At 34.8% G+C, this 16308-nt stretch overlaps 2 protein-coding genes, 3 non-coding genes and 1 pseudogene across 6 annotated transcripts; 2 read left to right on the forward strand and 4 right to left on the reverse strand.

Moving 5' to 3' along the window:
* Window positions 1-1111: 1111 nt before the first annotated feature.
* Window positions 1112-1536, reverse strand: LOC143617556 (putative histone H2B.1). Its single transcript, XM_077090078.1, has one exon. It carries the CDS (start codon window positions 1534-1536, stop codon window positions 1153-1155), a length of 384 nt encoding a protein of 127 aa, XP_076946193.1. The 3' UTR covers window positions 1112-1152.
* A 1941-nt stretch (window positions 1537-3477) lies between these two features.
* TRNAV-AAC (transfer RNA valine (anticodon AAC)) lies at window positions 3478-3551 on the reverse strand. Its single transcript has one exon. It is a non-coding gene; the product is annotated as a tRNA-Val (tRNA).
* Window positions 3552-8151: 4600 nt separating this feature from the next.
* Window positions 8152-8225, forward strand: TRNAV-AAC (transfer RNA valine (anticodon AAC)). Its single transcript has one exon. It is a non-coding gene; the product is annotated as a tRNA-Val (tRNA).
* A 1941-nt stretch (window positions 8226-10166) lies between these two features.
* LOC143617557 (putative histone H2B.1) lies at window positions 10167-10558 on the forward strand. The gene has a single exon (XM_077090079.1). The coding sequence runs from the start codon at window positions 10167-10169 to the stop codon at window positions 10548-10550; it is 384 nt and encodes a 127-aa protein (XP_076946194.1). The 3' UTR covers window positions 10551-10558.
* A 1496-nt stretch (window positions 10559-12054) lies between these two features.
* LOC143617561 (glycine-rich RNA-binding protein 4, mitochondrial-like) lies at window positions 12055-14040 on the reverse strand (annotated as a pseudogene). The gene is made up of 4 exons (XR_013150856.1): window positions 13907-14040; window positions 12555-12623; window positions 12187-12293; window positions 12055-12102 (listed from the first exon to the last, which is right to left on the reverse strand). The product of XR_013150856.1 is annotated as a glycine-rich RNA-binding protein 4, mitochondrial-like (transcript).
* Window positions 14041-16022: 1982 nt separating this feature from the next.
* Window positions 16023-16096, reverse strand: TRNAV-AAC (transfer RNA valine (anticodon AAC)). Its single transcript has one exon. It is a non-coding gene; the product is annotated as a tRNA-Val (tRNA).
* Between the last annotated feature and the right edge of the window lie 212 nt (window positions 16097-16308).

Genomic DNA, 16308 nt, shown 5'->3' on the forward strand with positions numbered 1-16308 from the left:
GCTGAGGGGTGTGGAGCGCGAGAAAGGGCGCGTGAGGCCAGCCGCTCGCGCCCCGGGGCTCGAGCACCACACCACCGAGGCGCGAGAGGGGCGCGAGCGCGGAAAAAGAGGCAGGCGCAAGAGGGGTAGCGCTCGTGAACGGCATGGGAATGCGTAAATAGAGCCGTTGGGCTCTTTGTTTATTAAAAAAAAAAAATTCCGGCAGCCGAATTCTCATACCCACTTTCTCTCTCCCTCTTCTCCCTCAACACCTGCAACAGATTCTTCAGCTCCGGCAGCTGAAGGGCAATTTCGTAATCTCGGGTTGAGAAATTGGATTCATTGGGTAATGGGTTTTGACCGGATTCGTTTTTGAAGACCCAGTTGTCGCGTTGGTAGCGTTCGATTGAGTGTTTCTCGGTGAAGGGAGAGTGTGAAGATGATGTGAAATTGATGGAATTTGGGGGTTTTGAAATGGGTAACTGGATATGGAGAGTGTGAAGAAGACACATTGATGATTTAATATGTATGGTGGAAGAAGAGAAGAGAAGAGAAATTGTGATTGGGAAGCTTTTGAGAAATGTGAGAAGGCAAAGGAAGATGGGTGGAGTTTATTGTGTATTTTTAAATAATTTATGAGTTTTTATAATAATTCGTTTTTTTAATACATTTATAAAAAAATTAAAAAAAAACCGCTCGCGCCCCTCCACACCATGGCCCGGGGCGCGAGCACCACAACCAACACCCATCTTATCAAGTTTCTCTCTCTGCCACACGTCACAATATTATTGGCTGGAGGCCCCACTCGCGCCCCCTCTCACGCCCCCCACACCCCTCAGCCTAAGAAGTGCCCAAAGAAAACCTTAAAAAAACCAAAGGGAAATTACAAAAATGCCCCCAATCTCCTTTAATATATAGTATAATTAGGTTATAACCAACTGAAATAGTACTATGGGAATCTGTAATCTTAAAGGTATAGAAATCGTATGATTAAGCTATATAAAAACTAGTTAGCAATTAAAAGTAACCAAATCACATCAAAACGAAACAGTTCTAAAAACAAAGTCAAATTATAACTATCATATTCCATAAAGTTTCATTGCACTGAACAATCAATTCGGATTAACAAAATCCAGTTTTACAAAGCCTTAATCAACCCTAAACCAACACATTCTAAGAGCTGGTGAACTTGGTGACAGCCTTGGTGCCTTCAGACACGGCGTGCTTGGCCAACTCACCGGGCAGCACAAGCCTGACGGCGGTCTGAATCTCCCTGGAGGTAATGGTGGGCTTCTTGTTATACCTGGCGAGCCTGGAACTCTCCTGGGCAAGCTTCTCAAAGATATCGTTAATGAAGCTGTTCATGATCCCCATGGCCTTGCCAGAGATGCCGATGTCCGGATGCACCTGCTTCAGCACCTTGAAGATGTAGATCTTGTACGTCTCCACGCTCTTCTTCGACCGCTTCTTCTTCTCTCCGGCGGCCTCCTTGGGCAGTTTCTTCCCGGCCTTCGGCTTCTTCTCCGCTGCCGGCTTCTTCTCGGCCTTCGGTGCCATTGATTTCAGAAATTCTAGGGTTTGGAATTTGGGGGAAATTGAATTGGATTCGGTTGTGTGTGGGTGGAAAGGGCTTACGGAAGTCGTTGGTTATATATGAGATTGGGGTGTCATTTTATTGGTTGTTTTAGTTGGTACGCGGATTCATGACGTGGCGCGAAAATGGACGGCTGTGATGAAACTGCTCATATCTGGTGATGGCGATGGAGTTTGAATTTTTTTCAATTTTTGTTTCCCACTAAAAGAGAAAATGTTACGTCGTGGCATCGACTATTAAAAGGTTAGCTGATTTGAGTAAGTGTTATATTTTAGTAATAAACTTGTCAACTAAAAATTATGCGGTGTTAATTTATTTATACCCAAATTATACAGTGAATCGTATGTTGTATCTACTAGCTTAAAACAAATTTAAATGAATAAGCATCGTCAATGTTGGTGTGAGAACTTAAACATCAAACAGTCAATGTAAACAAATAGACAATTGATCAAGGAAGGCTCTTAGGTATTTTTGATAGTGTTGAATGTTGAATGCATACGATAACATCAAATGAAATAGAAAGAAAGAAAGAGAACCGAAATAGAACAAACCTAGAGACTATGTAGTCATAAAAAACAATCGGTTGGCTATTATTCAAAATAAAACAAACTCGTGCATGCATAGAAAGAGTTGTTCCACATAAGTTTGAATCGGTCTTTAATATCCTCCATTGATTTGTATTTCATGACTCCAGTCTTGTGCTTGAAATAACCAGATTATTCTCTTGAAAGTGCATCAAAACATCAACTAGATGGTTGTGGTTTGTGGGTACTGCAAAACTGACTGACTAACCATTGAATAGCCATCTCTCTAATGAAATGCTACTTTGGCTCAATGTGATTGGATCGACTATGTAGTGTATGATTTTTTGACAAATTAATTGTTGACTTATTAGGGTACTTCACGAACTGAGTCGAACCGAACGCAACGTTGTTCATGCTTGGTTTGGTTTGAAAGCAAACAGAACCAAGCAGATTGAATTTAAAGAAACGACCGGTATTTAAATACTTGAACTTGGTTTGGTTTGAAACCAAGCGGAATGGTTCAGCTTGGTTTTTGCTTGATTTCGTACAAAGTTTTCAATTTTAAATTTCTAAAAACTCAAAATATCATTAATTCAAAATTTTCAACTCTAAAATATCTAAAACTCAAAGTTAACATGAAAATATATATAAAACGAGCGGCTAGGTTGAACTTAAAATTTTAAAACTTTGAAAAATAGTATAATCTTTACATATGCATAAAAATATATAAACTTAATAAATAAAAAACAATTCAAGCAAAATGAACAGAACTAAATCAAGCGAGGCTTTGCTCGTGCTTGGTTTGCTTTCAAACTAAACCAAGCCAAACGGTTTCCAAAACGAGCCAAAATCGAACGACCATTTTTCGAGCAGTTTTCTACCGAGCGGCGAGCAGTTTTGACAGTCATGTGACTTATTGTCACAATGAATCATAATCGGTTCTTCCTGTTTGACTCACAAGATTCTTAAGCATCCTCCTTAACCAAATAGCCTCACAAGTAGCACCACACAATAGACCTTCTTTGTTGTCATGTTTTTTATGGTCACCATTTTCATTTATATTACATGTGCTCTAAAAACATGCGATCCCTAATCTACATTCATCTGTTTGCTCATTAATAAAAAATTACAACACTTTGATAGATTTTGTTCGGGTCCACATGCAAACTATGTAACTACTATTCAAATGAATTATCCAAATCTAAGCATTATTTTCATTGGTTCATATACTTTCACATGGATTGCAGTACAGCTTGCTGAACCATTTTGATCACTAGGACCAGAGCATGAAGATAAATGCCCTATTCCCGAGTATTAGGAAATCAAAGCACCGGAGTAATAAAACAAGTCTTTAAAACAAAAATGAATGTAGAAAAATTATGGCTTCGCCCGGGTTCGAACCGGAGACCTTCAGTGTGTTAGACTGACGTGATAACCAACTACACCACGAAACCGTTTTGTGTGATAAACAAACTTCTTCATCTAAGACTAGTATTCAGAGTAGCCTTAAAAAGGCATCTTTCTTGACTTCGTCTCTTTTCGTTATTTTATCATCTATAATATAGCAATCTCTTCTATCAGTTTCTTGTATACTTACATTATCTTCCACTTTGTATACTCCATGTATGCCTAGTAGGCTAGTACAAACACAAAACTATATATGTGTAACATTTGCTTTTTTTCAAACACGAAAATATGACCCGTTTTAAATTTTCAATTTTCATGAAAGATTATTATTAATTTTTTTTATGATGTTTATCTTTGATTTGATTTTGTTAAGATACAACATCGATTTCAATGCTATATTATTATTATTATTAAATCATAAAATATTCATTTCAAGTTATTAACATTATTTTCATATGCAAATACTTAAATTTATGTTCATTTCATTGTTTACATGTGTAGTCGTTAATTTGACACGTTGAACCAGGTATGTCTAGATTAATATTTTAATAAGTAGCATAAATAATTATGATCATCTAAAATTAATTTTTATTTGAAGTATTTTGTTTGGCATCTTTTATTAAAAACAAAGCATCTTTTTAGCATATTTCAAACACAACTTTATTTTATCTCAAAGAGTTACCAATTAACCTCATTCTAATCACAACTATAAATACCCCTCATTTTCATCGTTTTCTTTTAGTCATTCTTCTTCTTCTAATAATAATAATAATAATAATAATTCTTCCAATGGAGTTTTTAATATATTTTTCTTGTGTTTGTTCATCTCAATATCACAAAGGTGGGCATAAAGTTTTGTTTTATTTATTTTGATTCAAGAACCATTAGGATTTTGACGATGCATGACCAAATATATTGTATTTATCATACCACAAGTGTTTCGTGATTTTCTTTGTCAAAATCCATTCCAAAGCATAAAAAAACATCGTCGTTTAAAATGTTCCAGATTTGAAAGCAGAATTGTTCGACAAAGGTTGAGCAATAACCTAGTCATAACAAACTGGAAAGATTCAAGGCCAAAGCATATCATTAAATTTATTGAGTTACGGTTCTAACAACTATTTATTTGTATTTTTTTCTTTCATATGGCTTCACAATCGTTATTTTAAAATTAGTGCGCAGATTTGTACCCTCTGTGAAGATCGACTATTTTAGCCTTTCTCGGATCCGAAACTGGGCAAAGTTTCTAGAGCAAAGTTGTTCCTTGCATATTAATTTTTTGAGTGGATATTTTTCTAATTTTTGAGAAGTTATTGATATTTTTAAACATTTATGCAATATGTGACAAAAATATGTCCAAAACTGATTTCGTTTTTCTTAATTCTTTTTCAACTTTTAATTGTGTTATTTTAATACATATATGTTCATTTTACCTTTATTTATCCAGCACATTCCAAAGAAGCTTAATTGCTTGGATTTAGGGATTACTTATCAGGACTCACCCAAGATTAACCAAAGACTCGATCTTTTCATTCGCTTATCAATGTGAGTAATCACACTCCCCTTTTTTATTTTTGTTTTGGGGACTTTATGCGTACACAAAACCCAAGTTTATTTATACACTCAATTCCATTATTTGCATATTTTGATATTGCTTGATCATATGTTAAATGCTACTTAATTATGTGTTTACAATTTTTATGGATGGTTGGTATCTCATCCTCATGGTGTGATCATACGTCGTCTTAGTAGCCATAGATCGTGTTCGATGGATCATGGCCAAACGGCACCCTTATTTGTATTTATTATTTAGTAGATATTGATTGTGTTCTCATGGCCAAACGAATTTTATTTATGTTATGCTAGTTGAAGTAATGCATTGTACCGCAAGGGATTGTCATTTTTATTATTATATATACCTTAAATTGTGATTGCCTGCTAAACTTTATGTTGACAATACACACACACACGCATATCGCATGTAGCTATTTGAGATGATTGAAGATGCAAGACTTAGTTGGACTTTAGGTTTATTAAAACAAAGAACAATTTGTTACTCTGAGTTTGATGTAATCTTTTGAATTATTTTTTTGTGAAACTCTTGTGTACGATGATTTGAATGAATAAATTAGAAATTGGCACGTATTACTTTTAATGTCTTTTGAGCTATAATACAAATTATGTTGCGTCCCGACATGTTTTGCCGTAAGTTAGGTTGTGACAGTATGCGAATAACATATTAACAGGGCCGGCCCGCTAGCTTTATTAACCAAAGCTAGGGGTTTGGGCCCCCAAATTAAAAAGCCCCCTAACTTTTAAAAAATTATAGGCTGTGCATATTTTAAGTATTAGTTTCACGAGTTAAACAAAATGTTATTTTGCTTTAGTAGTAAACAACACATTTTTGTTCTCAATAGCCTCAGGTTTGATTCATGAGCTCTACATTTATCTCCCCCTTTTTTGTTGTTTTCTTTTCTACAATCTGGTCTTTTGCAGCCCAAAAAATTAATCAAACAACTTTTTATGAAATTAAATAATAAATAATTTGAACGAATATGACATGTACATGAAAATATCTTTTAAGATTTGAAACATAAAATGTGAACTCATTAGCTATAATATTTTTTTAGAAGTTTTATTTGTTCTATATGCCATATTTTCATTCATTTTGACAACTTAATTGCTTTATTCTAATCGGTGGCGAAGCTTGGACTAAGACATCGGGGGGGGACTCAAAATGTATACAAAAATTCACAAACGATGGGGGGCCGGACTCAAATTTTCGGCCGAAAACGCCTAAATTGACACTACGTATAAAAAATTTCGGACGAAAACGGGTAAATTTACACTACTACGGGAAAAAACCGGCCGGGGGCCGGGGGTGGCCCGGCCCTAACTAAGCTTCGCCAGTGATTCTAATTCTAAGTTCTTCTCAATTCGCAATATAATAATGCACACCAATGTAAATTAAAAAAAAAAAAAAGAGCATCGTATTTTTTACTTTGCTTTGGGTCTCTAAAATGGTTGGGCCGGCCCTGCATATTAAAAGAACACTTATGAGCGACCAATGGTAAATAGGCCAATACGGTTGGGTTCTGCCTAACTTGAAACCGGTTCCAACCCAAATTGGTTCCACCTTTAACCGGTTTTGACTTTTGTTATCTAAACTGGAATCCCGAATTCTTTCGCTAAAAAAATGTGCACCCCTAAACTTACATCGGCTGCTTCACAAAAACATATGCCCATATTGAATTACGGCAGCTGAAAAGTATCATTGGCCTTTTTTTTTTGCGTCACTCGAAGTCCCATATGCCAATTGACGAATTGCGGTCGCGCATTTTTGAAAAGAAGAAAATCCTAGTTTACGTCGAGCATCCTCCTTTTGTTGGAAATATCTAAACTCGCGTTCTAGATCCCCAAAAATACGCAAGAATAATCGTCGACTCATCCGAAAACGACAACGAAATTGTTCCAAATCATAAACATGATCTCCAGAAAAAAATATTTCACCAAAAGCTCATGAGCAGCTTGACGATCCCGTTAAAACGGAGGTCGTCTCTTAGGCGGTTGTTTACTTTGGCATCGCTTCATCCTTCATATCTGAATCCGAGGAAGAGTCAACGTGATAATAGTTGGACGAAGATGAGCTGGAGTGCGAGTCCATTTTTTTGAAAAAAAACTTTGAAATAAAGTAATAGAAATTTAGAGAAGATGAAAATTCAACTCACAAACATGGAAATGGACAAAATTTATTACTAATCCAATTAGCCATTTAACAACGGCTATAATATTGGAAATGGACAAAATTTACATCAAATTCAACTCACAAACATGTATATGGCGCCGTGATATTGTTGGCGGTGGAAGATGGATGGCATCGTCTGATGATGCTCGGCCCGGTGTTCACCATTGGAAGAATTATTATTATTATTATTAGAAGAAGAAGAATGACTAAAAGAAAACGATGAAAATGAGGGGGTATTTATAGTTGTGATTAGAATGAGGTTAATTGGTAACTCTTTGAGATAAAATAAAGTTGTGTTTGAAATATGCTAAAAAGATGCTTTGTTTTTAATAAAAGATGCCAAACAAAATACTTCAAATAAAAATTAATTTTAGATGATCATAATTATTTATGCTACTTATTAAAATATTAATCTAGACATACCTGGTTTAACGTGTCAAATTAACGACTACACATGTAAACAATGAAATGAACATAAATTTAAGTATTTGCATATGAAAATAATGTTAATAACTTGAAATGAATATTTTATGATTTAACAATAATAATAATATAGCATTGAAATCGATGTTGTATCTTAGCAAAATCAAATCAAAGATAAACATCATAAAAAAAATTAATAATAATCTTTCATGAAAATTGAAAATTTAAAACGGGTCATATTTTCGTGTTTGAAAAAAAGCAAATGTTACACATATATAGTTTTGTGTTTGTACTAGCCTACTAGGCATACGTGGAGTATACAAAGTGAAAGATAATGTAAGTATACAAGAAACTGATAGAAGAGATTGCTATATTATAGATGATAAAATAACGAAAAGAGACGAAGTCAAGAAAGATGCCTTTTTAAGGCTACTCTGAATACTAGTCTTAGATGAAGAAGTTTGTTTATCACACAAAACGGTTTCGTGGTGTAGTTGGTTATCATGTCAGTCTAACACACTGAAGGTCTCCGGTTCGAACCCGGGCGAAGCCATAATTTTTCTACATTCATTTTTGTTTTAAAGACTTGTTTTATTACTCCGGTGCTTTGATTTCCTAATACTCGGGAATAGGGCATTTATCTTCATGCTCTGGTCCTAGTGATCAAAATGGTTCAGCAAGCTGTACTGCAATCCATGTGAAAGTATATGAACCAATGAAAATAATGCTTAGATTTGGATAATTCATTTGAATAGTAGTTACATAGTTTGCATGTGGACCCGAACAAAATCTATCAAAGTGTTGTAATTTTTTATTAATGAGCAAACAGATGAATGTAGATTAGGGATCGCATGTTTTTAGAGCACATGTAATATAAATGAAAATGGTGACCATAAAAAACATGACAACAAAGAAGGTCTATTGTGTGGTGCTACTTGTGAGGCTATTTGGTTAAGGAGGATGCTTAAGAATCTTGTGAGTCAAACAGGAAGAACCGATTATGATTCATTGTGACAATAAGTCACATGACTGTCAAAACTGCTCGCCGCTCGGTAGAAAACTGCTCGAAAAATGGTCGTTCGATTTTGGCTCGTTTTGGAAACCGTTTGGCTTGGTTTAGTTTGAAAGCAAACCAAGCACGAGCAAAGCCTCGCTTGATTTAGTTCTGTTCATTTTGCTTGAATTGTTTTTTATTTATTAAGTTTATATATTTTTATGCATATGTAAAGATTATACTATTTTTCAAAGTTTTAAAATTTTAAGTTCAACCTAGCCGCTCGTTTTATATATATTTTCATGTTAACTTTGAGTTTTAGATATTTTAGAGTTGAAAATTTTGAATTAATGATATTTTGAGTTTTTAGAAATTTAAAATTGAAAACTTTGTACGAAATCAAGCAAAAACCAAGCTGAACCATTCCGCTTGGTTTCAAACCAAACCAAGTTCAAGTATTTAAATACCGGTCGTTTCTTTAAATTCAATCTGCTTGGTTCTGTTTGCTTTCAAACCAAACCAAGCATGAACAACGTTGCGTTCGGTTCGACTCAGTTCGTGAAGTACCCTAATAAGTCAACAATTAATTTGTCAAAAAATCATACACTACATAGTCGATCCAATCACATTGAGCCAAAGTAGCATTTCATTAGAGAGATGGCTATTCAATGGTTAGTCAGTCAGTTTTGCAGTACCCACAAACCACAACCATCTAGTTGATGTTTTGATGCACTTTCAAGAGAATAATCTGGTTATTTCAAGCACAAGACTGGAGTCATGAAATACAAATCAATGGAGGATATTAAAGACCGATTCAAACTTATGTGGAACAACTCTTTCTATGCATGCACGAGTTTGTTTTATTTTGAATAATAGCCAACCGATTGTTTTTTATGACTACATAGTCTCTAGGTTTGTTCTATTTCGGTTCTCTTTCTTTCTTTCTATTTCATTTGATGTTATCGTATGCATTCAACATTCAACACTATCAAAAATACCTAAGAGCCTTCCTTGATCAATTGTCTATTTGTTTACATTGACTGTTTGATGTTTAAGTTCTCACACCAACATTGACGATGCTTATTCATTTAAATTTGTTTTAAGCTAGTAGATACAACATACGATTCACTGTATAATTTGGGTATAAATAAATTAACACCGCATAATTTTTAGTTGACAAGTTTATTACTAAAATATAACACTTACTCAAATCAGCTAACCTTTTAATAGTCGATGCCACGACGTAACATTTTCTCTTTTAGTGGGAAACAAAAATTGAAAAAAATTCAAACTCCATCGCCATCACCAGATATGAGCAGTTTCATCACAGCCGTCCATTTTCGCGCCACGTCATGAATCCGCGTACCAACTAAAACAACCAATAAAATGACACCCCAATCTCATATATAACCAACGACTTCCGTAAGCCCTTTCCACCCACACACAACCGAATCCAATTCAATTTCCCCCAAATTCCAAACCCTAGAATTTCTGAAATCAATGGCACCGAAGGCCGAGAAGAAGCCGGCAGCGGAGAAGAAGCCGAAGGCCGGGAAGAAACTGCCCAAGGAGGCCGCCGGAGAGAAGAAGAAGCGGTCGAAGAAGAGCGTGGAGACGTACAAGATCTACATCTTCAAGGTGCTGAAGCAGGTGCATCCGGACATCGGCATCTCTGGCAAGGCCATGGGGATCATGAACAGCTTCATTAACGATATCTTTGAGAAGCTTGCCCAGGAGAGTTCCAGGCTCGCCAGGTATAACAAGAAGCCCACCATTACCTCCAGGGAGATTCAGACCGCCGTCAGGCTTGTGCTGCCCGGTGAGTTGGCCAAGCACGCCGTGTCTGAAGGCACCAAGGCTGTCACCAAGTTCACCAGCTCTTAGAATGTGTTGGTTTAGGGTCTTTAGGTTTGAAGATGATGTGTTACTGTAAATTTGGATGTTGTTGATCCAATTTGTTCAGTGGAAGCTTTATGAAATATGATTGTTATTTTTTTTGCTTTATTAGTTTTATTTTATCTGTTATAATATGCTATAGTTTGGATTTCATGATGTTAGATTGTTGAAAGTGGGCAATTAGGTTTCCATAGTTTTGAAACCTATCTAAAACTTGTTAAAGCTGACTTTTAATATCATAAGTTGTATCATGACTAGGGAAGGGAACTTGTTAAAAAGACCGAGTACATAAAATACATTGGTAGTTGTACTAAATGTAACTTGACACGTCTTTGTGTTTATAGTTGGAGTTCTAATCAGGTATGTGCAAATCCCAAGGTCACACCGCCTGTTTGATGTTTGTCGAACACTAAGTTATATAAAGGGAACGACAGGGTATGGAGTAGAGTTTTAAGTGGGGAGCGTGAGGTTGAGCTGAAATGTTTTTGTGATGCTGACTACACAGGAGACCCAGAGTACACGAAGATCAACTACCGAGCATGTGTTTATGATTGAAAGTAGTGCAGTGTCATGGTGTAGCAAGAGGCAACCAATTGTGTCATCAATTGAGGCCGAGTACTGAGTTTCTGCCGTTTCAACTCAAGAACTTTTGTGGCTGGTGAGGTTGATGGAAGATTTAAATCAAGTTTGTTTTGATTTTGAGTTTAAATAGGAGTAGCAGCAGCAGTATAAATCATATAGTTATTTTATTGTATTCCCTTCAGTTTAAGAATTAATAAAGAGAAACAAAAGTTTTTGTTCAAACTGTGTCTGCCAATTTAATTGAGAGGCGAAAGTGGTGTTTTTGGTTCTTTCAGTTTAACATGTAACCCATTTACTAAATGTTTCATGTTTGGATTGATCTGTTTTAAAAACATGGTTGTGTTAACTAACCAAAAACCTACATTCTTTTGTGTTGTGTGAATGTGTTCAGTTCATATCTGAAACTGCGGCTCTTAAATTCGTACCTTGTAAAATTTTTAAGTTTAGATTTTTTTACGATGTCTATCTTTATTACAAGTTATAACTAGCCACTGATAAATTTCATATTATACAATGGACCAGATTATTGACAGAAAATTATGTTGATGTCAAAATATTGTAATACTATGTGGTTTCAAACCGACTTTCTTCTAAACATGTATTTGGTTGAACTTCGCTATATTATCCAAACATATATGCTTGAAACTATAAGCAAAATGTTATTAACAAAGAGTTGCTTTACATGATACATTACACAAAACAACCCAAATACATCATTTTCTTACCCAGTGTACGTTTTTATGCAGTTTCTAAAGCGTGCTTTGCTAAAGTAAACATACCCACTAAAAGTGGCAGGTAAATAAATATACCCAAAGAAACAATCAAATAACTAAACAGAGGTTGACATAAGAAACTACACTATTGAAAATTACAAAAAAACACACAGAATTGGCTTCTAAGATGAATTTATTTATTTCTTGTGTGCATACTCGATCCGTATATTTCTACCATCAAGTACCTAAAAAAAAACATAACAAAATAATTATTATAACTAATTGTTTGGTTACAAACAATAGCAATAAAATGATATATCGAATTTTACCTGACCATCCATTTCCGCTAATGCTTTGCTGGCAGAACCCACGGAAGCGAAATTCACAAATCCATACCCTTTTGATTTGCCACTCTTGTGATCACATATAACTTTTACTGCAAAGACGCTCACATTATTATGCAACTCGTTTATTTAAAAATGAGCGAGTTGGGTGGCGGCCCAAAACATTTTCTCCAAACAAATTTTTGTTAAAACAATTAGCATGAAACTAATACGACTTTAATAAAAGTTCTAAGTTTTTGAATAAAAAATTTATCTGCATTGAAAACACACTGTTGGTAACTTTAAACAGTTTTGACCCGTTCCCTTTTTAATTACTTTTTTGAAGTGTTTAACACGTTAAAAATATAACATACCTTCAATAATTTCTCCATGCTGCTCAAACGCCTCTTTCAACACAGGTTAATTTGTATCATAGGAAAGCCCTGTGCCCATACACACACCATCGTGAATATAAGAAATGACAACAAGCTAGATGATGTTCTAGAATAAATCTAACAATCCCGAGTAGGCTTGTAAACTGAAAATCAATCTACTGAGCCTAAAAAAATAATAACACTTGGCTAAACTATAAGGGGCAATATCTTAATTTCATAAACCAGACGAAATTATAATGGGCCTAAAAATTAAGTGAATATACAAACGAACGTAAATGAACAAACGCAAACGAACACCCATGAACATAAATGAACGAGCAAGGCATGTGTTCATGTTTGTTCGTTTAACTAAATAAACAAAAACGATTGTCCATGTTCGTTAATATATTAAATAGACGAACATAAACCAACTTCCCATCAAACGATTTATAACTTCTTCATTTGTTTGGTTGTTTTTATAAATCAGCTTCCTACAAACTTAACCTATGTAGCACGGGAACGGGTACGGGACTAGGGTACGGGTACGGGGAACGGCAAAACTCAAAAATCCAAGATACGGGTGCGGCAAAAAAAATATAAAAAAAATACACATATATTAAACAAAGTCTAAAATATCAATTAAGTTGGCGGCATTGACCGGATGAAATTGACTTGGATGTCCAAAATTACTGGTCCACACCGTTCGCTTCCCCTTTCAAATCATGGTGGTCGTTACGGTCTCATAAGTCATTCGGAACACCAATTCGGTACGCGGTACGGTGGTCCATATAGTCTGGTACATTGTATCACATACAAAAGAATTTAGATAGATTTTTTGTAATAATTTTTATAAGTTTCCAATAAAAGTTAACTAAAATTTAACTTTCTTATGGTTTGGTGTATAAATAACATATAAAGTTAAGGGTAATTTTAATGAATAACTATAAGAGTGAAAAGTGTAACTTTTAAATGTAAAATAGTAGGAAACGACCTAATTTCAAAACCTAATTCTCCTTTCTTCCCTTCACATCTGCCGCCGCTGTCTTTCAATCCACGACATACAGTTTTCCGGAACACTAATTTCACTATCCCAACCACCGAAATCCATCAGAAACGCGAATGAGATGAAAACAGAACGATTTGTTCAACAATAGGGTACGATCCGGATATCGTGCCACCGGCGTTTCCTGTGACTTTGATCCGTACCCAAAGGCCCGGAGACTCAACCATAGCCGGCATCCCCGTGCAGCAGAGAACTTAACTTTAACCAAATTTTGACCCGAATGTGCATGAGGCGTGCTTTTAAATACCAAGATAATCACAAAATTAGAGAGAGGGATGAGTTGAGTTACCTCCAATAAACAGTTTGCTGGAAGAGTGGCGCCACGTCATCCACCTGAACAAAGGCGGTGTAGAAAACCGATAAACACCATTCACCGCCAACATTATTCACCTGCTCTGTTTTCAACCCAAATAAGGGAGCAAACAAACCTAATAAACTCAAGTTTAGTTTTAGCATTAGTCAAGTTGATTGCAGTAAATAAGTTTGAAACAACAAATATATAATAATAATAATAATAATAATAATAATAATAATAATAATAATAATAACATTGTGAAATAAATTATGCAGTATGATGGTACCGGCTGTTAAAGCATAGAAAGTACAATACAAGTGCTAGATCCTCCAAACATAATCATCTAGTTTCATAATCTTATACTCCATTTTGATGATTGTAGATGAATTAATTAACTAAGGGAAGTAGTTTTGAATAAGCAAAGTCTAATGTAGTAATGTTCATACAATTCGTGAAGGAAGGAGTGATCTTACAGTCGATGCAATTCTCTGTGGGATTGCTTACAAGCCCTAAAAATCCTCTTTTTTCTTCCTCTTTTCTTTATTGTCCCCGACCCGACCCGACACTTGTTCTCAATTAACATGAGGTTTGGGCCTGGCCCTGACCACTTTACCCAACACGCCCCCGTTTCTTTTTTCCTATGTTTCTTTTCCAAACCACTGGTCACTTGAACTCGCTCAGCGTTCGCTCGAAAAATGCTCACTCGTTGCTTTGCTCGACTGTAAACGAGTCGCTCTACTCGGTTCGGTTTGTAAACGAGCCAAGCAACAAGCAAAGATCCGCTCGGTTCGGTTCGAATATTTTTAATTTATTTTATATATAATTATATATGAAAAAATATATAAATATATACACAACACACATAAAATATAAGTATACAATTTTTTAAACCCTTTAAAATTTTCCCTATTCTGTCAATTTTATAGTTTTTTTAGTTCGATTCAAGTTTTCAAAATACTAAAAGTCTGTTTACAAGCTCATTATATCTCACTTCAAACTTTTTTCTTCTAAAAATTTACATCCTATTATACATTTATACGTTTGTCTAAAAACTATTAATTTGTTTACAAAATATATTATTTCAAGCCTTCAAACTTGATTCTTATTGAAAATTTTAAAGTAAAAAAGAAATAAAAAATGCTCGAAATCGCTCGATGTTCGATCGAAAAATGCTCGATTCAATTTTGGTTCGTTTCGTTTTTCACTCGGTTCGGTTTTAAACAAGCCAAGCAACGAGCAAGCCTTCGTTCGGTTCGACTCGGCTTGTGAACAACACTAGTTTCTCTCTTTATTCTCAATTATCTTTTTTTTCTGTTTACTGCAAATAGTAGTAGTTACTGACATTATTTTCTTCATATGTTTCTTACATAAAAAGCTGTTTGTATTCGATCATAACACAATCTATATTTATATATTTAAGATAGAATCAAGTAAAACCAGATGATATCAAATGACTAGGATGAATAAGCGACCACTTATATTCCGATGGAGTTATTTGTGTCCAGGTTAAGGTGAAAAAAAACCACATCTGTTAACTTTTATCGGAGTATTTTTTAGCACATATTACTTTTTATACATTTTAATACTTTTAAAAACTGCATAAAAATATGGAGAATTTTTTTCTCTTTTAATTCGAGTATATTATCGTCATATGTTGTTTTCAAAAAACTTTTTTTAAGTCTTAGATCGGGTATGTATTATGGTTGGCCGAATATTTTTAATGACGGGTTTAGCTTCAATCAACACCCAGTATACAATATGTTTACTCCATAAGTTCATATAATGATCTATTGGAATTATGTGACTTCAAAACACATATTCTTATGGTTTCTTCGGACGCATTTACTACTCAACCGTTGATGCATGTGATGTTTTCTTGTTGCTTCTTTAGAATTTCAAGCTTTCAAAAGATGGTACAATAAAATATAGAAACAACCCAAATCGCTAATTTTTAGTCTTAAAAACTAAAAGTTAAATAGTAATGAACCATGAAAGAGGGTTTTTAAAACTCAGCGAAGGAACTTGCGTTATAAAGCAAACTGAATGACGATGAGATGATTATTCAATAGTTTGTCCAAAAAACGGTTTTTTGAAAAAATGAAAACAATTATGGCTTCGCCCGGGTTCGAACCGGAGACCTTCAGTGTGTTAGATTGACGTGATAACCAACTACACCACGAAACCGTCTTGTTTAGTTCACAATATAAAACTCTCTTATACATAGGAGCAATACTAAAATCATTACTTGCATTATTCACTTTTGTCACTTTTAGTTACCAGTCTCTTTCAAATCCATGCATGCCTATTAGAAACACAAAAGTAATCAAAGCATTTTCATTTAAGTATAACAAGTGTGTTAACTAAACTATATATGCATATAACATATTAAAAAAAAA

This window comes from Bidens hawaiensis, unplaced genomic scaffold (genome assembly GCF_021521415.1).
Source record: "Bidens hawaiensis isolate Kalapana, Puna unplaced genomic scaffold, B.hawaiensis_p1.1 tig00055483_1, whole genome shotgun sequence".
Taxonomy (NCBI): domain Eukaryota; kingdom Viridiplantae; phylum Streptophyta; class Magnoliopsida; order Asterales; family Asteraceae; genus Bidens; species Bidens hawaiensis.

Excerpts from the sequence above, each read along its gene's own strand:
- LOC143617556 (XM_077090078.1), bottom strand. The coding sequence starts at position 1,536 with ATGGCACCGAAGGCCGAGAAGAAGCCGGCAGCGGAGAAGAAGCCGAAG.
- LOC143617557 (XM_077090079.1), top strand. The coding sequence starts at position 10,167 with ATGGCACCGAAGGCCGAGAAGAAGCCGGCAGCGGAGAAGAAGCCGAAG.